Source organism: Pristiophorus japonicus, chromosome 3, assembly GCF_044704955.1.
Source record: "Pristiophorus japonicus isolate sPriJap1 chromosome 3, sPriJap1.hap1, whole genome shotgun sequence".
NCBI lineage: Eukaryota > Metazoa > Chordata > Chondrichthyes > Pristiophoridae > Pristiophorus > Pristiophorus japonicus.
The window spans coordinates 197137358-197159795 of record NC_091979.1 but is presented as its reverse complement, the minus strand read 5'-3'; the positions used below and the strand labels follow the sequence as shown (position 1 = coordinate 197159795).

At 45.7% G+C, this 22438-nt stretch overlaps 1 protein-coding gene across 5 annotated transcripts in view; it reads right to left on the bottom strand.

Moving 5' to 3' along the window:
* Positions 1-22438, bottom strand: part of plekhm3 (pleckstrin homology domain containing, family M, member 3) — a 334170-nt gene that overhangs the window by 215408 nt on the left and 96324 nt on the right. For all 5 annotated transcript variants that reach the window (XR_011592712.1, XR_011592713.1, XM_070876189.1 and 2 more), the window contains exons 4-5: positions 21564-21709; positions 16383-16576 (exon numbers count right to left, since the gene is read on the bottom strand). Coding sequence is in view for 3 of the 5 variants with exons in the window: in XM_070876189.1 (XP_070732290.1) it covers positions 16383-16576; positions 21564-21709 (340 nt within the window). In the remaining 2 variants the exon portion in view is untranslated. The remainder of the gene's footprint in view (positions 1-16382; positions 16577-21563; positions 21710-22438) is intronic.

The following is a 22438-nucleotide window of genomic DNA, read 5'->3' as shown; positions in this document are numbered from 1 at the left end:
AGACATAACAGCTACGAAACAACTTGCTTGCTTTCTCCTGTGCTCTTTTTCATCCAAACTGTGCTGCCTGTATTCTGACTCGCACCAAGTCACATTCCCCCATCACCCCCTGTGCTCGCTGATCTACATTGGCTCCCAGTCCAGCAATGCATCAAATTAAAAATTCTCACCTCTGTGTTTAAATCCCTCCATGGCCTCGCCCCTCCCTATCTCTGTAACCTCCCCCAACTCTGAGTTCCTCCAATTGTGCATCCCTGAGTTTCATCGCTACACCACTGATGGCCGTGCTGTCCTTTGAAATTCCCTCGCTACACCTCTCCGCCCATCTCTCCTTTAAGACGCTCTTTAAAACCTTACCTCTTTGATCAAGTGCTTTGAGATGTCCTTAGCTCATGAAAGGCACTGTATAAATGCAAGTTCTTTCTTTCCTGACCCTAATAAGACTTAATGTATGGGGGACACTAATAGGGTGGCCACACAAACCTGAAGCTCAGTGATTGAATTCCCGGTCAGCGCAGGGTAAGCTAATTTCGGGCAAGGGCAGCAAACGGGTGGTACAATCGTCCTCAGTGCCATTGGGCTAGGGAGGTGGAAGTAAATAACTGCCGGGACCAATATCCTCGTGGGGAGGTTTGCTAGTGCTATTGGGAAGGTTTGCTAGTGCTGTTGGAGAGGGTTTAAACTAGCTTGGCAGAGGGATGGGAAGCTGAGCTTAGATTCAGAAGGGAGAGAAGCAAAACTGGAAATGAAAGGCAGTAAATTAATAAGTTAGTGAATTTGGAAGGCAGAGGAAACAAAGGCTAGAAGACAGACAGTGCAAGGAGTCTAGTGAACAAGGCAAATAAGCTGAGGACACAGATAGACATGTGGAAGTATTATATCATACCGATTACTGAAAGATGGCTGAAAGAGCAGGAAAAGCAGCTCAACATTCCTGGTTACAGGATTCTCAGATGAGATAGAAAGTGGGATAAAAAAGGCGGAGGTCACAATATTGGTTAAAGAAACAAGTACAGCTGTGAGGAGGGATGATATATTAGAAGGATCATTAAATGAAGCCTTATCGGTTGAACTGAAGAACAAAAAAGGAACAATTACACTGCTGGGAGTGTACTATAGAAACCCAAATAGTCAGAGGGAGATAAAAGAGCAAATATATAGGCAAATTTCTAAGTGCAAAAACAATAGGGTAGTAATAGGGGATTTCAGCTACCCTAACATTAACTGGAATAGAATTAGTGTAAAAGGTGTAGAGAGCACAGAATTATTAAAATGCATTCAGGAGAACATTTTTTCCCAGTACGTAGCAAGCCCAACAAAAGCGGGGGTGGTTCAGGACTTGCTTTAGGGAATGAAGCTTGGCTGGTGGAAGGGACACCAGTGGGACAGCTTTTTGGTGGTAGTGGTCACAATTCAGTTAGATTTAGTGTAGTTATGGAATAGGACAAAGGTAGATCAGGAGTAAAATTTCTTGATTCAGGAAAGGCCAATTTTACTACGCTGAGATGTGATTTAACAAAAGTGGACTGGAAACAGCTACTTGAAGGTAAATCCATGTCAGAGCAGGGGGAAGCATTTAAGGAGGAAACAGTGAGGGTTCATTTGGCAGACCAGCAGCAGGGGATAAAAGAGCTCGCTTAGAGCAGCACTAACGGACCTGTGAGGGGAAGAGAAGTAAAAAGGAATAAAAGAGTGACGTCACAGGAAAGCAGGTAAGTGATTAGTTGGTCAGTATTTCTCTCTTTTTTACTAAACTTGGGGCATTAGTTTAAATTAAGAGCTTGGATTAAAAACTAAAAACAATCAAAACTTGAAAACTTAATGAATTAAATAAATATATTATAGATGGCAGGGCAGGCGATGTGTTGCAACTGATCCACGGCGACCACATCTGCAGTAAAAGCGTTGCCGTGGCAGCAAGGCTGCTTGAGGAACTTCGTCTCCGAGTTGATAAGCTGGAGTCCGAGCTTCAAACACTGCTATATATCAAGGAGGGAGAGTGTTAGCTGGATACTGCATATCAGTAGGCAGTCATACCCTTTTGGTTAAATAATTCAAATTTGGTCAGTGGTCAGGGACAGGGGGGTGTGACTACGAGTGAGGCAGGTATGGGGACCTAGGAGGCAGTGCTGGAAGAGCCTCAGCCCTTGCTCCTGTCCAACAGGTATGAGGTTCTTAATCCGTGTGTGGACGAGAGCAGGGACTGCACGGAGAATAAGCAAACTGACCAAAGCACCGTGGTACAGAGGGCCATTCAAGTTATGGGAGTAAAAGGAAAGGTGGTAGTAGTGGTAGGGGTCAGTATAATTAGGGGGATAAATATTGTTCTCTGCAGCCGAGAGCATGAGTCCCGAAGGCTGTGTTGCCTGTCTGGTGCCAGGGTTAAGAACATCTCCTCTGGGGTGGAGAGGAAGTTGGAGTGGGAGGGGAAAGATCCAGTTGTCGTGGTCCACATAGATACCAACGACATAGATAGGACAAAGAAAGAAGTTCTGCTGAGGGAGTATGAGCAGCTAGGGGCTAAATTAAAAAGCAGAACCACAGAGGTAGTAATCTCTGGATTACGACTTGAGCCACAAACAAATTTGCATAGGGTAAATAAGACCAGAGAGATGGTGTGGGAAAAATGGGTTTCGATTCATGGGGCACTGACAGCAGTACTGGGATAAGAGGGAGCTGTTCCATCGGGATGGGCTTCACTTGAACCAGGCTGGGACCAGTGTCCTGGCGAATCAAATAACCAGGGCTATAGATCGGACTTTAAACTAAATAATGGCAGAGGGGCGGGGGGAGATCAGGTGAGCGGAAATTAAAAAAATCAAAGAGAAAGGAGAAGGCAAAAGTGCAGGTAGCGATAGGGGTAATGATAACCAGAGTGTGACAGGAAGGGACAGATTGTCTAAACATAAGTGTGCATCAGAAAGTGGGGTCAGAGTAGGAAAAAAAATGGTAAAAAGACAAAATTTAAAAGCTCTTTATCTGAATGCATGCAGCATTCGTAACAAGATAGATGAGTTGACGGCACAAATAAAAATAACTGAGTATGATCTGATAGCCATTACAGAGATGTGGTTGAAAAGTGACCAAGGCTGGGAAACTGAATATTTAGGGGTATTTGGCATTTTGGAAGGATAGGCAGAAAGGAAAAGGAGATGGGATAGCTCTGTTAATAATGATGAGATCAGTGCAGTAGTGAGAAATGATATTGGCTCAGAAGATCAAGATGTAGAATTAGTTTGGGTGGAGATAAGATACAAGGGAAATAAGTCACTGGTGGGAGTAGTCTATAAGCCCCCCAACAGTAGCCACACTGTAGGACAGAGTATAAATCAAGAAATAATGGAGGCTTGTAAGAAAGGATTTTAATCTTCATATTGATTGGACAAATCAAATTGGCAAAGATAGCCTCGAGGAAGAATTCATAGTGTATTTGGGATGGTTTCTAGAACAATGGGCCCAAGTTTCCACAAGAAAAAAAACGGGCGCCCCTCCAAGCTGGGCGCCCGTTTTTCGCGCCTAAAACGGCGCCTAAAAAAATCCTCGGTATTCTCCACCTACTTACAGGTCCTGTGGCCCTCGGTGCAGCCAGCACGAGCTGTGGGGGGGGCGGAGCCAGGTCCCTGCGCTGAAAACAGTGCCAGGACCTCTGCACATGCGCGCTGCAGTCGGCACGCAAGTGCAGTAGCTCCAGGCGCCGAACTGTGTGGGAGGGGCCCAAAGCACGCAGCCCCTAGCCCTGGCCCAATGGCCTCACTGGGGCTGCGTGAATGAGGCTCCTCCCATGGCCAGCTCCTGCTCCCCGCCCGACCAGACCCGACACTCGCTCCCCCTGCCCCGACCAGAGACCCGCTCCCCCCCCCCGAGACCTCCCCCCCCCCCGACCAGACACCCGCTCCCCCCGACCCGAGACCCGCTCCCCCCCCTGACCCGACACCCGCTCTCGCCCCGACCCGAGACCCCCCGACCCGACCCGAGACCCGCTCCCCACCCCCCCGACTGACCCGACCCGCGTTATTCTCCCTCTCTCCCTCTCTCCCTCTCTCCCTCTCTCCCTCTCTCCCTCTCTCCCTCTCTCCCTCTCTCCCTCTCTCCCTCTCTCAGCGGCACGAACGGCTGCAGAATTCTCCCTGGCTGAAGCACTTTCACACAGGTAGGAAGATGGTTTATTTAATCTTTTCTTGGCTTATAAATGTTTATTCAGGTTGGATTTATTTGTAGAAGTATAAATAAGGATTTATTGTCGAATTTAATGAGTTCCCTTCCCCCCTCCCCCCCCACCTCGTTCTGGACGCCTAATTTGTAACCTGCGCCTGATTTTTTAATGTGTAGAACAGGTTTTTTCAGTTCTACAAAAATCTTCACTGGCTCCATTCTACTTTAGTTTGGAGTACATTTTCACTGTGGAAACTTTCAAATCAGGCGTCAGTGGCTGGACACGCACCCTTTTGAAGAAAAAATTCTGTTCTAAACTAGAACTGTTCTACCTGACTAGAACTGCAGAAAAAAAAAATGTGGAGAATTGCGATTTCTAAAATAGTCCGTTCTCCACCAGTTGCTCCTAAAAATCAGGCGCGAATCATGTGGAAACTTGGGCCCAATATGCTGTGGAACCAATCAGGAAGCAGATTATTTTAGATCTGGTAATGTGTAATGAGACTAGATTAATGAATTATCTCATATTAAAGGATCCTCGGGAAGAGTGGTCATAGCATGGTAAATTTCAAATTCAATTTGAGGGCGAGAAAGCTCGGTCTCAAACTAGTGTCCTGAACTTAAATAAAGGCAATTAAAAAGGTATGAAGACAGAGTTGGCTAAAGTGGACTGGGAAAATAGATTAAAAGGTAAGATGGTAGATGAGCAGTGGCAAACATTTAAGGAGATATTTCATAACTCTCAGCAAAAATATGATCCAGTGAGAAAGAAAGACTCTAAGAGAAGGATGAACCATCCGTAGCTAACTAAGGAAGGATGGGATAAATTGAAAACAAAGGCATACAATGTTGTGAAGAATAGTGGAAGGCCAGAGGATTGGGACATTTTCAGAAACCAGCAAAGGTCGACTAAAAAAAAAAGAGAGAAGATAGTTGATCAGAGTAAACTAGCAAGAAATATAAAAACAGACAGCAAGAGCTTCTACAGGTATATAAAAAGGAAGAGAGTTGCTAAAGTAAACGTTGGTCCCTTAGAGGACGAGACTGTGGAATTAATTATAGCAAACAGGGAAATGGCAGAACCTTTGATCAAATATTTTGTATCGGTCTTCATGGTAGAAGACACTAAAAGCATCCCAATAATTGATAATCAAGGGGCTATTGGGAGGGGGAAACTTAAAACAATAACTATCACTAGAGGAAAAAGTACTAGGCAAACTAATGAGACTAAAGATGGACAAGTCCCCTGGACCTGATGGCTTGCATCCTAGGATCTTAAAAGAAGTGGTTGCAGAGATAGTGGATGCACTGGTTGCAATCTACCAAAATTCCCTGGATTATGGAGAGGTCTCAGTGGATTGGAAAACAGCAAATGTAACGCCCCTATTTAAGAAAGGAGGGAGAGAGAAAGCAGGAAACTATAGACCAGCTAACCTAACATCTGTCATTGGGAAAATGATGGAGTCCGTTATTAAGGAAGTAGTAGCAGGACATAGAGAAAATCATAATACAGTCAAGCAGAGTCAGAGTTTTATGAAAGGGAAATCATGTTTGCCAAAATTTGCTGGAGTTGTTTGAGGATGTAACGAGCAGGTTAGATAAAGGGAAACCAGTAGATGTCGTGTATTTGGATTTCCAGAAGGCATTCGATAAGGTGCCACTTAAAAGGTTACTGCATAAGATAAGAGCTCACGTGGTTAGGGGTAATATATTAGTATGAATAGAGGATTGGCTAACTAACAGAAAACAGAGAGTAGGGATAAATGGATCATTTTCAGGTTGGCAAACTGTGGGGTGCCACAGGGATCAGCGCTGAGGCCTCAACTATTTACAATCCATATCAATGACTTGGATGAAGGGACCGAGTGTAATGTAGCCAAAGTTGTTGATGTTGAACAAAGATGGGTGGGAAAGCAAGTTGTGAGGAGGACACAAAGAATCTGCAAAGGGATATAGAAAGGCTAAGTGAGTGGGCAATAATTTGGCAGATGGAGTATAATGTGGGAAAATGTTAGGTTATCCACTTTGGTAGGAAAAATAAAAAAGCGAATTATTTAAATGGGGAGAGATTACAATATGCTGAGGTACAGAGGGATCTGGGGGTCCTTGTACACGTAACACAAAAAGTTAGTATGCAGGTACAGCAAGTATTAGGAAGGCAAATGGAATGTTGGCCTTTATTGGGGAATGGAGTATTAAAGTAGGGAAGTCCTGCTACAACTGTGCAGGGCATTGCTGAGACCATACCTGGAGTACAGTGTACAGTTTTGGTCTCCTTCTTTAAAAAGGAGGGATATACTTGTATTGGAGGCAGTTCAGAGAAGGCTTACGAGGTTTTTTCCTGAGATGAAGGGGTTGTCTTATGAAGAAAGGTTGAGCAGGTTGGACCTATACTCATTGGAGTTTAAAAGAATGAGAGGTGATCATATTGAAACGTATAAGATTCTAAGGGGGCTTGACAGGGTAGATGTAGAGAGGATGTTTCCCCTTGTGGATGAACCTAGAACTAGGGGTCATAGTTTCAGAAAAAGGCGTTGCCCATTTAAAATGGAAATTAAGAGGAATTTTTTCTCTTAGTGGGTTGTGAATCTTTGGAATTCTCTACCCCAGAGAACTGAGGAGGCTGGGTCATTGAATATATTTAAGGTGGAGATAGACAGATTTTTGAAAGATAAGGGAGTCACAGGTTATGGGGAGTGGGCAAGGAAGTAGAGTTGAGGCCAAGATTAGATCAGCCATGATTTTATTGAATGGCAGGGCACGCTTGAAGGGCCGAATGGCCTACTCCTGCTCCTATTTCTTATGTAAGAGCAAATATGTTCCCACAAAGAAAAAGGGTGGGACTCCCAAATCTAGAGTCCCCTGGATAATGAAGGGGCATACAGAGTAAGATAAGGCAAAAAAGAGAAGCTTATGTCAGATACCGAGAGTTAAGTATCGCAGAAAACCGAGAGGAGCATAGAAAGTGCAGGGGTAAAATTAAAAAGGAAATTAGGAAAGCAAAGAGAGGGCATGAAAATAAAATCAAGGAAGACCCAAAGATGTTTTATAAATACATAAAGAGTAGGGACTACTGAAGACCAAAAAGGAAGCTTCTGAATGGAGGCGGAAGACGTGGGTATGGTCCTTAATGAATACTTTGCATCTGTTTTCACAAAAGAGAGGGATGATACAGGCATTGTCGTTAAGGAGAAGTGTGAAATATTAAATGAGATAAACAGAGTGAGAGAGGAAGTATTAAGGGGTTTAAACATCTTTGAAATTAGATAAATCACCAAGCCCGGTTGAAATGTATCCCAGGCTGTTGAGAAACAAGGGAGAAAATGGCAGAGGCTCTGACCATCATTTTCCAATCCTCTCTGGCTACAGGTGTGGTGTCGGAGGACTGCTAATGTTGTACCATTGTTTAAAAAGGGAGAAAGGGATAGACCAAGTAATTACAGGCCAGTCAGCCTAAACTCGGTGGTGGGCAAATTCTGAGGGACAGTATGAATCATCATTTAGAAAGGCACGGATTAATCAAGGACAGTCTGCATGGATTTGTTCAGGGAAGGTCGCGTCTGACTAACTTGATTGAATTTTTTGAGAAGGTAACAAGGAGGGTTGATGAGGGCAGTGCGTATGATGTAGTCTACATGGATTTTAGCAAGGCTTTTGGCAAGGTCCCACATGGCAGACTGGTCAGAAAAGTAAAAGCCAATGGGAACCAAGGGAAAGTGGTAAGTTGGATCCAAAATTAGCTCAGAGGCAGGAAGAAATCATCATCATCATAGGCAGTCCCTAGGAATCGAGGAAGGTTTGCTTCCACTCTAAAAATGAGTCCTTAGGTGGCTGAACAGTTCAATACGAGAACCACAATCCCGGCCACAGGTGGGACAGATAGTCATTGAGGGAAAGTGTGGGTAGGACATGTTTGCCCACGCTCTTTCCGCTGCCTGCGCTGGATTTCTGCATGCTCTCGGCGATGAGACTCGAGGTGCTCAGTGCTCTCCCGGATGCACTTCCTTCAATTAGGGCGGTCTTTGGCCAGGGACTCCCAGGTGTCAGTGGGGATGTTGCACTTTATCAGGGAGGCTTTGAGGATGTCCTTGTAACGTTTCCTCTGCCCACCTTTGGCTCGCTTGCCGTAAAGGAGTTCCGAGTAGAGCGCTTGCTTTGGGAGTCTCGTGTCTGGCATGCGAACAATATAGCCTGCCCTGCGAAGCTGATCAAGTGTGGTCAGTGCTTTAATGGCCTGGTCGAGGACGCTAACGTTGGTGCGTCTGTCCTCCCAGGGGATTTTCAGGAAGCAAAGGGTAATGGTCGACGGATGTTTTTGTGACTGGAAAGCTGCTTCCAGTGGGGTTCCACAGGGCTCAGTACTGGGTCCCTTGCTTTTTGTGGTATACATCAATGATTTTAGACTTCAATGTAGGGGGCATGATTAAGAAGTTTATAGATGATACTATCAACAATATGGCTAATTTTTGTGAGAAATAAAGCTGTAGACTGCAGGAGGGTATCAATGGTCTAGTCAGGTGGGCAGGAAAGTGGCAAATGTAATTCAGTACAGAGAAGTATGAGGTAAACCATTTGGGGAGGGCTAATAAGGCAAGGGAATACACAATAAATGGTAGCATACTGAGAAGTGTAGAGGAACAGAGGGACCTTGGAGTGCATGTCCACAGATCCCTGAAGGTAGCAAGGCAGGTAGATATGGTGGTTAAGAAAGTATAAGAGATACTTTCATTTATTAGCTGAGGCATTAGAATATAAGAGCAGGGAGACTATGCTTGAACTATATAAAACACTAGTTAGGCCACAGCTAGACTAGAGTAGTGGGTACAGTTCTGGTCACCACATTACAGGAAATATGTGATTGCACTAGAGAGGGTACAGAGGATGTTGCCAGGACTGGAGAATTTTAGCTATGAGGAAAGATTGGATAGGCTGGAGTTATTTTCTTTGGAACAGAGGAGGCTGAGGGGAGACTTAATTGAGGTGTATAAAATTATGAGGGACTGAGTTAGAGTGCATAGGAAGGACCTTTTCCCACAGCAAAGCGGTCAATAACTGGGGGCATGGATTTAAAGTAATTGGTAGAAGGATTATAGGGGAGTTCAGGAGAACCAGGAGTGGTGGGGGTCTGAAACTCACTGCCTGAAAGGGTAGTAGAGGCAGAAACCCTGATCATATTTAACAAGTAGTTGGATATACACTTGAAGTGCCGTAACCTACAGGGTTACGGACCAAGAGCTGGAAAGTGGGATTAGGCTAGATAGCTCTTTTTCAGACGGCACAGACACGATTGGTCGAATGGCCTCCTTCTGTGCGTAAATTTCTATGATTCCAGGGACACATTTCTGATCATTATTTGGTGCTACCTGCTGTAAAATGTACATGTGTAGACTTTGAGAACAGTGTCAGGCTGGGCTGCAGCTCCCCCTATCCCATGATCAAATGGCCTGCCGGCTGCCCAGGCTCTCACATGGCAGAATGTCACCTGGGCAAGGTGCCAGACGGCTGCAGACAGGTATGAAACCGCATCGCAGTGAGAGTTAGGGCCTTCAGCACAAGAGAAGAAAATAAATCTTGGTGGGATGGGAGGGGGGGAATTTAAGTATTCAAAGCAAACGCAGGCATTCTTAGGTTCTCTTGCATCTCTTGGGTTCTTAAACGGTTTGAAATCTTTCAATCAAACTACCTTGCAACTGCCTGGGTTTATCTCCTTACTTGCTTCTGCCAATCAAAATGAGTCAGAATACAGGCACTGCTGCACCTGCACCAGTGCAGTACAAAGTCCCCCATTATCACCGCAATTAGTCACCCTCCCTGAAATTAAGTAGATGATTGACCGGCAGGTATGTTTGGAACCAAATTAACATGACAACCGTTGTTAAGTGCATGCAGTTCCAATAAACTTGACTGTAACAATTGATTGCAAGGTCCCAATTCTTCAGAGCAGCCTGCCAAATAATATTAGACCTTTAACCCTTTCACTGGGCCTGGCTGAAGAGCTGAGAGAGGTAGGGGAGCGGGGCCTGTTACTCAAAAGCTTTCAGTGTATTTTAAGGCCTATGAATTGCAAATTGGTCGTGTGATATTTTGAGTGCCTGGATCCTACTTTCGGATAGTGCAGGGTCATAAGTGACATAATAAAGTGACACATCCTGCGGTTGTGAAAGGCGCTATATAAATGCAAGTCTTTCTTTCTATGATGGATCCTAGGTGCAAGTGTAAGGAAAAAAGTGCTAGATACCACAGGCTCTCATCATAGGCAGTCCCTCGAAATCGAGGAAGACTTGCTTCCACTCTAAAAGTGAGTTCTCAGGTGACTGAACAGTTCAATACGGGAATTACAGTCTCTGTCACAGGTGGGACAGACAGCCGTTGGAGGAAAGGGTGGGTGGGAAGTCTGGTTTGCCGCACGCTCCTTCTGCTGCCTGCGCTTGTTTTCTGCATACTCTCGGCGACAAGACTCGAGGTGCTCAGCGCCTCCGCAGAGAGTGGGGAGGCGGAGCAGCTTCGGTGAGGCCTACAAGAGGCCAGCGTCGAGTCGGAAGGCCCAGCAGGGAATTGGGAGGCGGAACAGCATTGGTGAGGCCTACAAGAGGCCAGCATCAAGTTGGGAGGCCCAGCAGGGAGTCAGGAGGTGGAGCAGTGTTGGTGAGGCCTACAAAAGGCCAGCGTAGAGTCGGGAGGCCCAGCAGGGAGTCGGCAGGTGGAGCAGCATTGGTGAGGCCAACAAGGGGCCTACCAGTGCAGCTGCAGTAGGGAAAAAAGGCAAAAAGGTAGAAAGAAATCGAAAGGTAACGTCACAGCCAAGGGGGTAAGTGATTATCAAGTAGTTTTTCTTTTTCTTTTCTATATCAGTAAATAACTTTTAGCATTGCTGTTGCCAATTTAAGTTTATCTAAGGGTTAAGTCATGGCAGGAGAGCTCGGACACATAGTATGCTCCTCCTGTACTATGTGGGAAGTCAGGGATGTTTCCGGTGTCCCTGACGACTACGTATGCAGGAAGTGCATCCGCCTGCAGCTCCTGACGGACCGCATTGCAGCACTGGAGCTGCGGGTGGATTCACTCTGGAGCATGCACGATGCTGAGAATGACATGAATAGCACGTTTAGTGAGTTGGTCACACCACAGGTAAAGGGTACACAGCCAGATAGGGAATGGGTGACCAACAGGAAGAGCAGTGCAAGGAAGGTAGTGCAGGGGTCCCCTGCGGTCATCCATCTGCAAAACAGATACTCTGCTTTGGGTATTGTTGAGGGGGATGACTCATCAGGGGAGGGCAGCAGCAGCCAAGTTTATGGCACCGTTGGTGGCTCTGCTGCACAGGAGGGCAGGAAAAAAAGTGGGAGAGCTATAGTGATAGGGGATTCAATTGTGAGGGGAATAGATAGACATTTCTGCGGCCGCAACCGAGACTTCAGGATGGTATATTGCCTCTCTGGTGCAAGGGTCAAGGATGTCTCGGAGCGGGTGCAGGGCATTCTGAAAAGGGAGGGTGAACATCCAGTTGTCATGGTGCATATAGGTACCAAAGATATAGGTAAAAAACGGGATGAGGTCCTACAAGATGAATTTAGGGAGCTAGGAGCTAAATTAAAAAGTAGGACCTCAAAAGTAGTAATCTCAGGATTGCTACCAGTGCCACGTGCTAGTCAGAGTAGGAATCGCAGGACAGTTCAGATGAATACGTGGATTGAGGAGTGATTCAAATTCCTGGGACATTGGAACCGGTTCTGGGGGAGGTGGGACCTGGGCAGAACCGGAACCAATGTCCTAGGGGGAGTGTTTGCTAGTGCTGTTGGGGAGAGTTAAACTAATATGGTAGAGGGATGGGAACCTATGCAGGGAGACAGAGGGAAACAAAAAGGAGACAAAAGCAAAAGACAGAAAGGAGATGAGTAAAAGTGGAGGGCAGAGAAACCCAAGGCAAAAAGCAAAAAGGGCCACATTACAGCAAAATTGTAAAGGGGCAAAGTGTGTTAGAAAGACAAGCCTGAAGGCTCTGTGCCTCAATGCGAGGAGTATTCGGAATAAGGTGAACGAATGAACTGCGCAGATAGCAGTGAACGGGTATGATGTAATTGGCATCACAGAGACATGGCTCCAGGTTGACCAAGGTTGGGACTCAACATCCAGGGGAATTCAACATTTAGGAAGGATAGAGAGAAAAGAAAAGGAGGCGGGGTGGCATTGCTGATTAAAGAGGAAATTAATGCAATAGTAAGAAAGGACATTAGCTTGGGTGGAGCAAAGGAATACCAAGGGGCAGAAAATGCTAGTGGGAGTTGTGTATAGACCACCAAACAGTAGTAGTAAGGTTGGGGACAGCATCAAACAAGAAATTAGGGATGCATGCAATAAAGATACAGCAGTTATCATGGGTGACTTTAATCTACATATTTATTGGGCTAACCAAACTGGCAGCAATGCAGTGGAGGAGGATTTACTGGAGTGTATTAAGAATGGCTTTCTAGACCAATATGTTGAGGAACCAACTAGAGGGCTGGCCATCCTAGACTGGGTGATGTTTAATGAGAAAGGACTAATTAGCAATCTTGTTGTGCGAGGCCCCTTGGGGAAGAGTGACCAGAACATGGTAGAATGCTTTATTAGGATGGAGAGTGACACAGATAATTCAGAAACTAGGGTCCTGAACTTAAGGAAAGGTAACTTCGATGGTTTGAGGCATGAATTGGCTAGAATAGACTGGCAAATGATACTTAAAGGGTTGATGGTGGATAGGCAATGGCAAACATTTAAAGATCACATGGATGAACTTCAGCAATTGTACATCCTTGTCGTCTGGAGTAAAAATAAAACGGGGAAGGTGGCTCAACCGTGGCTAACAAGGGAAATTAGGGATAGTGTTAAAACCAAGGAAGAGGCATATAAATTGGCCAGAAAAAGCAACAAACCTGAGGACTGGGAGAAATTTAAAATTCAGTAGAAGAGGACAAAGGGTTTAATTAAGAAGGGGAAAATAGAGTACGAGAAGAAGCTTGCTGGGAACATAAAAACTGACTGCAAAAGCTTCTACAGATATGTGAAAAGAAAAAGATTAGTGAAGACAAACATAGGTCCCTTGCAGTCGGATTCAGCTGAATTTATAATGGGAACAAAAAAAATGGCAGACCAATTGAACAAATACTTTGGTTCTGTTTTCATGAAGGAAGACACAAATAACCTTCCGGAAATACTAGGGGACAGAGGGTCTAGTGAGAAGGAGGAACTGAAGGATATCCTTATAAAGCGGGAAATTGTGTTCGGGAAATTGATGGGATTGAAGGCCGATAAATCCCCGGAGCCTGATAATCTGCATCCCAGAGTACTTAAGGAAGTGGCCCTAGAAATAGTGGATGCATTGGTGATCATTTTCCAACAGTCTATCGACTCTGGATCAGTTCCTATGGACTGGAGGGTAGCTAATATAACACGACTGTTTAAAAAAGGAGGGAGAGAGAAAACAGGTAATTATAGACCGGTTAGCCGGACATCAGTAGTGGGGAAAATGTTGGAATCAATTATTAAAGATTAAATAGCAGCGCATTTGGAAAGCAGTGACAGGATCGGTCCAAGTCAGCATGGATTTATGAAAGGAAAATCATGCTTGACAAATCTGGAATTTTGTGAGGATGTAACTAGTAGAGTGGACAAGGGAGAACCTTGTGGTGTATTTGGACTTTCAAAAGGCTTTTGACTACATACCACACAAGAGATTGGTGTGCAAAATCAAAGCACATGGTATTGGGGGTAATGTACTGACGTGGATAGAGAACTGGTTGGCAGACAGGAAGCAGAGAGTCGGGATAAACGGGTCCTTTTCAGAATGGCAGGCAGTGACTAGTAGGGTGCCACAGGGCTCAGTGCTGGGACCCCAGCTCTTTACAATATATATTAATCATTTAGATGAAGGAATTGAGTTTAATATCTCCAAGTTTGCAGATGACACTAAGTTGGGTGGCGGTGTGAGCTATGAGGAGGACGCCAAGAGGCTGCAGGGTGACTTGAACAGGTTAGGTGAGTGGGCAAATACATGGCAGATGCAGTATAATGTGGATAAATGGGTGGTTATCCACTTTGGGGCAAAAACACGAAGGCAGATTATCTGAATGACGCAGATTAGGAAAGGGGGAAAGGGGGAGGTGCAACGAGACCTGGGTGTCATGGTTCATCGTTCATCAGTCATTGAAAGTTGACATGCAGGTACAGCAGGCGGTGAAGGCGGCAAATGGTATGTTGGCCTTCATAGCTAGGGGATTTGAATATAGGAGCAGAGAGGTCTTACTGCAGTTGTACAGGGCCTTGATGAGGCCTCACCTGGAATATGGTGTTCAGTTTTGGTCTCATAATCTGAGGAAGGACGTTCTTGCTATTGAGGGAGTGCAGCAAAGGTTTACCAGACTGATTCCTGGGATGGCGGGACTGACATGAGGAGAGACGGATGAACTGGGCCTTTGTACACTGGAGTTTAGAAGGATGAGGGGGGATCTCAGGAACATACAAGATTCTGATGGGACTGGACAGGTTAGATGCGGGAAGAATGTTCCCGATGATGGGGAAGTCCAGAACCAGGGGACACAGTCTTAGGATAAGGGGTAGGCCAATTCGGACTGAGATGAGGAGAAACTTCTTCACTCAGAGAGTAGTTAACCTGTGGAATTCCCTGCCGCAGAGAGTTGTTGATGCCAGTTCATTGGATATATTCAAGAGGAAGTTAGATATGGCCCTTACAGCTGAAGGGATCAAGGGGTATGGAGAGAAAGCAGGAAAGGTGTACTGAGGGAATGATCAGCCATGATCTTATTGAATGGTGGTGCAGGCTCGAAGGGCCGAATGGCCTATTCCTGCACTATTTTCTTATGTTTCAATTTTTCTGACAGGGACAAATACGGTCTTCTCCGACTCACCCCAAGCACTGCCCAGAAAGCCTGCTAGTAGATTAGAAAACTGTAACCCTGGAATCCACAGTACAGGTTGAACCTCCCTTATCCGGCAACCTCGGGACCTGGCCTGTGCCGAATAAGAGATTTTGCCGGATGTGGGGAGGTGACGTGTTTTCAGGGTAGCAATACTATACAAACCGTTTTTACAAATTCATTGTTAATCATTGGTCAAAAACAGACTGTGTCTTCATTTCTGTGCCATAGCAACTAAGTACACACATTATTGTGCACAATAAATGTAATTTTTACAATTTTCATGAATTCCCATCACTGGCCTGACCCTGCGATCCACTCCACCATCCCCCACGATTTCTCTGCCACAGTCCCAGCCCGCCTAGATATCCCCAACTGCTCTGCTACAAACTCAGCCGGACCGGCAGTCTAACGCTGCAAATTTAAAAAAAACTTACTGAGAAACAGATGAGTAATGAGAAAATATGACTGGTGTTGCCGATCTCTTCCGCCGCCGCCGATCCCACCCCCTCCCCCCGCGGCCTTCCTCGCTGCTGCACCCCCAGCCCCCAGCCAGCCAAGTCCCGATATCCCCAAGCGCCGGGGAACGTCCAAAACATGCAGATAATCGTAACTTTGCCTTCGTGTACCAGCAATCTATCCAGCACTTTGCTTTTATCTGCACTGAACTGGAAAACCCAACGCACTGTACGAACACCGGCACTCAGGGATATCAGGGCTGTCTGGCTGGGGACTGGGAGTGCAGCAGCGAGGAAGGCGCGGCAGAGGGGGGGGGTTGGAATCATTGGTGGTGCAAGTGATCGGCAAACACCAGTCATATTTTCTCATTGCTCATCTGTTTCTCAGTGAGAAAAAAAATTGCGGAGTTGGACTGCTGGTCCGGCGGAGTTTGCATTGGAGTAGAGCGGTCAGGGATATCGGGACTGGCTGGCTGGCAGCTGACATACGGCAGCGAGGAAGGCCACGGGGGGAGGGATCGGCAGCGGTGGAAGCGATTGTGGAATCGGGAGTTGGGCGGAGTTTGCAACGCAGCGGTTGGAGATATCTGGGTTGGCTGGCTGGGCGCTGGGAGTGTGGCAGAGAGATCGTTGTGGGGCGGTGGATCACAGGATCAGGCCAACAATTGCGGAAGTCGACAGCGAGGAAGGACTTCAATTTGTTCATGTCTGGAGGACCCGGCCGCGTTCTGGGCATGCGCCCCCCCGGTGATGGGAATGGGAGGGAGTCCCGGATAAAGGAGGTCCAACCTGTACTTCTCCCGACAGTTACTACACACAAGTCTCATGCCACAGCAGGGAGCAGGTTTGAGGGTCATACCTTCTACGCAAATCTCCTGCCACAGAGGCCCTGCAGCTGAACAGGTACGCTCTCAGCGATTTGAGCTGCTGGCGCAAGCGGAGGACAGTCGCCAGTGATTCCACGTGTTCGTACAGGTGTGGATTGTCCTGCTGGACATCAATGAGCGGCTCTTCAGAGATGTACTCCAGGAACTCTCTCGCTTGTTTTGAAATCTGCAGAGGACAAAAAGTTGAAAATGGTAATGTACTACTGAAATGGAAATGGTAGCGTAGTAGTTATGCTACTAGGCTAGTAATCTAGGTAACATGTGTTCAACAACAACTTGCATTTATAAAGCGGTTTTAACATAGTAAAACATCCCAAGGCGCTTCACAGGAGAATTATAATTCAAGAAATTTGACACCGAGCCATATTAGGAGAAAATAGGGCAGGTGACCAAAAGCTTGGTCAAAGAGGTAGGTTTTAAGGAGCATCTTAAAAGAGGAAAGAGAGGCAGAGAGGTTTAGGCAAGGAATTCCAGAACTTAGGGTCTAGGCAACAGAAGGCACGGCCACCAATGGTTGAGCGATTATAATTGGGGATGCTCAAGTGGGCAGAATTAGAGGACTGCAAATATCTCGGGGGGAAGGGCAGGGGGGCTGGAGGAGATTAGAGATAGGGAGGGGCGAGGCCATGGAGGGATTTGAAAACAAGGATGAGAATTTTGAAATCAAGGCATTGGGGAACCAATGTAGGTCAGCGAGCACAGAGGTGATGGGTGAATGAGACTTGGTACAAGTTAGGACACGGGCAGCCAAGTTTTGGATCACCTCTAGTTTACTTAGGGTTGAATTTGGGAGGCCAGCCAGGAGTGCATTAGAATAGTCAAGTCTAGAGCTAACAAAGGCATGGATGAGGGCTTCAGTAGCGGATGAGCTGAGGCCAGGGCAGAGACAGGCGATGTTACTGAAGTGGAAATAGGCGGTCTTAGTTACACTGCGGATATGTGGTTGAAAGCTTATTTCAGGGTCAACTATGACACCAAGGTTGCGAACAGTCTGGTTTAGCCTCAGACCGAAGTTGGGGAGAGGGATGGAGTCAGTGGCTAGGGAACAGAGTTTGTGATGGGAACCAAAAACAATGGCTTCGGTCTTCCCAATATTCAATTGGAGAAAATTTCTGCTCATCCAGAATTGGATGTCGGACAAGCAGTCTGGCAATTGAGAGACTGAGGCGGAGTCGAGAGAAGTGGTAGTGAGGTAGAGCTCGATGTCATCAGCATACACGTGGAAACTGATGCTGTGTTTTCGGACGATGTCGCCAAGGGGCAACATGTAGGTGAGACATAGGAGGGGACCAATGGAACTAGGCGAGTGGACGACCCAGCTATATGACGGTGGAGAGGTGTTGGAGAAGGATGGAGAGGTCAACCGTGTCAAAGGCTGCAGACATGTCAAGAAAGACGAGGAGGGATAGTTTGCCTTTGTCACAGTCACAAAGGATGTCATTTGTGACTTTGATTAGAGCCGTTTCGGTACTGTGGCAGGCACGGAAACAGGATTGGAGGGATTCAAACATGGAATTGTGGGAACAATAGGCACGGATTTAGGAGGCGACAAAACGTTCAAGGACTTGAGAGGAAAGGGAGGTTGGAGATGGGGCGGTAGTTTGTTGAATTATAATGCATTAATGTCACATCTGTCAAACATGGATCAGAATGTACAGAAAGCAAACCAGACCCAAGGCGCAATCCTCTAGCACCTGAGAGCGTTCGGCGCTGAAGAACGCAAACCAAACTTTGTTTGTATTCATCTTCATCCCCACCCCTTGTAGCATTGCACTAACCAACCCTCCAGAATTGCCCCGGAGTTTTCAGGAATTGAACATTAATCTGTTGCAAGCAACTCATGAGAAAAATCTTAGGGGCATTAAAAAAGTTGTTTATTAGTAATAAAAATATGAGATATGGGGAAAAAAAGCTGATTGGATGATGCTTGACTCTCAGTCAATCAGGTTAGAAGAGTACATTCGCTTTCCAATTGATGCGCCGGGAGGATGGATGTTTTCAGCGACCAATGGCGGGAGTGTTGGGGGTGGGACAGTTGGAGGCAGGAGGTCATGTGGAAACCTCCAGGAATATGTCCAACCAATGGGCAACCCTATCCTATCAGCCAAAACTCATGATGAGAATGAGGAGTTTCATAGTGGTGGTACTTCATCTAAGGGGCCGTGATTGAGAGCCACGAAAGGCTATTCTACCATTGATAGCAGCTCAGTCGGTACCACTCTCATCTGAGACAGAAGATTGTGGGTTCAAGTCCACTCCAGGGATTTGAGCACAAAATCCAGGCTGATACTCCAGTGCAGAACTGAGGGAGCGTTGCACTGTCGGAGGTGCCGTCATTCAGATGAGACCCAACACCGAGGCCCCATCTCCCCATAATATCTTGAAAACTTCAATCAAATCACTCTTTAATCTTCTAAAGAGGAGAGATTACACAAACTACAATCTTTAACAGTAAAACATCCCAATTCGTTTCACAGCAGTGTTATAAGACAAAACAGATAAATTTGACACATCGCCACAGAAGAAATTACGTCAGATGACCAAAAGCTTGGTTAAAGAAGTAGGTTTTAAGGAGTGTCTTAAAGGAGGAAAATGAGGTAGAGAAGCGGAGGTTTAGGGAGGGAGTTCCAGAGCTTAGGGCCCAAGCAGCCGAAGACACGGCCACCGATCAGGGATGCTCAAGAATGCAGAATTTGAGGAGGGCAGACATCTCGGAGGGTTGTGAGGCTGAAATAGATTACAGAGCTAGGGAGGGGCGAGGTCATGGAGGGATTGGTAAACAAGGATGAGAATTTTGAAATCGAGGCCTTGTTTAACCGGCAGCCAATGTAGGTGGGCAAGTGCAGGGGTGATGGGTGATCGTGACTTGGTGAGAGTTAGGACACTGGCTGCTGAGTTTTGGATGACCTCAAGTTTACGTAGTGTAGAATGTGGAAGGCCAGGAAGGAGTGCATTGGAGTAATAAAGTCTAGAGGTAACAAAGGCATGGATGAGGTTTTCAGCAGAAGAGCTGAGGCAGAGGCGGAGGCGGGCAATGTTACGGAGGTGGAAATAGGCGGTTTTAGTTATGCCACAGATGTGTGGCTGGAAGCCCATTTCAGGGTCAAATATGACACCTAGGTTGCAAACTAGGGTTTTATTCCCTGGAATTTAGAGGATTAAGATGTGATTTGATCGAAGTTTTCAATGTATTAAGGGGAACTGATAGGGTAGAGAGAGAAAAACTATTTCTGCTGGTTGGGGAATCTTGGACGAAGGGACATTAGAGCCAGGCCTTTCAGGAGTGAAGTTCAGAAACACTTCTACACATAAAAAGGGGTAGAATTTTGGAACTCTCTTCTGCAAACGGCAGTTGATGCTAGGTAAATTGTTAATTTTAAATCTGAGATGAATAGATTTTTGTTAAACAAGGCAAGGCGGGTATACGGAGTTCTACAGATCAGCAATGATCTCATAGAATGGTGGAACAGGCTCATTCATGTTCCTATATTCCCTCTCAGGTGGAGATGAAAGATTCCATGGCACTATTTTGAAGTGCAGGGGAGTTCTCCCCAGTGTCTTGGCCAATATTTATCCCTCCAGCAAAATCAAAACAGATTATCTGGTCATTATTACATAGCTGAGAGAGCATGCTGTGTGCAAATTGTCTGCTATGTTTTCTACATTACAACAGTGACTACATTTTAAAAAGTACTTCTTTGGCTGCCAACCGCTCTGTGATGTCCCAAGGTTGTAATAGATGCTTTTATATAAATTCAAGCCTTTCTTTGATTTTCACTATTAATTGCACAGTGCCCCTCATTATGGTTCTTTTTTGCTCATGTTTTAAATGTATTTATTTCCCATCATTTTAGTGTAACCATACCATGCAACAATCCCCAAATTGAGATGAGGGCAAACTACTCCAGGAGCTGTGTTCTCAAGCCATCCAGCAGCAAGTGTGTAAAGGTTAATTTACTTGGTGAATTCCCCTGCTTTTCTTCGAAACATGTAAGATAATGAGGGAGCTCGACAAGGTGGATGCAGAGAGGATATTTCCACTTATAGGGGAAACAAACTAGGAGGCATAGAATAAGGGGCCGCCCACTTAAAACTGAGATAAGGAGGAATTTCTTCTCTGAGGGTTGTAAATCTGTGGAATTCTCTGCCCAGAGAGCTGTGGAAGCTGGTTCATTGAATATATTTAAGGCGGAGATAGATAGATTTTTGAGCGATAAGGGAATAAAGGGTTATGGGGAGCGGGCAGGGAAGTGGAACTGAGTCCATGATCAGATCAGCCATGATCTTATTAAGTGGCGGAGCAGGCTCGAGGGGTCAAATGGTCTACTCCTGCTCCTATTTCCTATGTTCTTATGAAATAGTGCCATGGGATCTTTTACGGCCAGCTTAGAGGATAGACGTCTCAGTTTAATGTCAGACAGTGCAGCACTCCCTCAGTACTCCAGTGGGAGTCAGTCAAGATTTTGTGCTCAAATCTGTGGAATTGGACTTGAACCCAGGACCTTCTGATTCAGTGACAAGAATGTTACCAACTGAGCCACAGCGACAGTGTGAGCAATTATTCCTGTTTAGCATCAGGTCATTTCCATCTGTACAATGCTCCAAGCACATCAATGAAAAGCTGGAGGGGGACTGGGAAACTTGTAGCAAAATAAGACTAGCTCCAAAAATGGCTGCATATTTTCCTCATTAATTGACGAAGCTGCCAGTTTTATTGGTGCAGCATGCCCAAATCCTGTTCACCCATTACCACTGTGCTCGCTGACCTATATTGGCTTCCGTCCAGCAACATGCAATTTTAAAATTGTTCTTTGTTTTCAAACCCTCCATGGCTTCGCACCTCCCTATCTCTGTATGCTCCAGTCCTACCACCCTCCAAGATCTCTGTGCTTTTCTAATGCTGACCTCTTGTGCATCCCACGATTTTCATCGCATTACCATTGTCGGCTGTGCCTTCAGCTGCTTCGACCCTAAACTCCGGAATTTCCTCCTCTTAATACACCCCTCAAAACCATCTCCTTATGTGGCTCAGTGTCAATTTTTGCCTGATAATGCTCCTGTGAAGTGCATTGAGGTATTTTACTACATTAAAAGCGCTATACACCTGTAAGTTGTTGTTGCAGTTCGAGAGAGGCTGTGAACGCTTTACACACCTTGTGTTTTGCGGTGTCCCAGTTGTGAACCAGTCGAGCAGGGATCAGAAACACATCGTCCACGTGACATGCTTGGCAATAGTACCAGCCACTGTAGGCACACACCTTGGCATTCCCATATGACAGTCCCACCGGTCTCTGACATCCTATTAAAAAATATATAGAATTCTTGGAATTGCAAATTAAAGAATGAAAGGAAGGAAACGCGGCAACCAATTTGCGCAGTCAAATCCCACAAACAGCAAGGTGATAATGACCAGATAATCTGTTTTTTTAGTGATGTTGGTTGATGGCTAAATATCGGCAAGGACACCGGGGAGAACTCCCCTGCTCTTCTTCAAAAAGTATCATATAATTTTTACATATGTCTCATCGAAATACAACTCATCCAACAGTGCAGCACTCCCTCAATACTGCACTGGATCGTCAGTTTAGATTCTGTGCTCAAGTCTCTGGAGTGGGGCTTGAACCCATGACCTTCTGACTCAGTGGCAAAAGTGCTACCCTTTGAGCCACGGCTGACACCAGATTAAATATTAAATACCGAGATTGTTGACTGTTTAGAGAGGTGCTAAATAGGAGCATAGATTTGAAATATATGGGGATTAAGTTAGAGAATATGATTTTTAGTTAGAAAGAAAGCAGTTACTATGCAATTGTAAGGACATTACTTGTGCCCAGTTTCATCCACAGTCCTCTGTAAGCAATGTATGGTAGGAAATTTGGGTCCTATCTCCCTATGGCATTTTCATCTATTTTACCTGTTTTGTAAAGAGACGGATGTTTCTGTGGAAGGGAGGAATGGAACACTTCCTCATCAGTATCAAAATCAAGCAGCGAGTGTTGAATGCACTCTACTGTGTCCCAGTGATGTT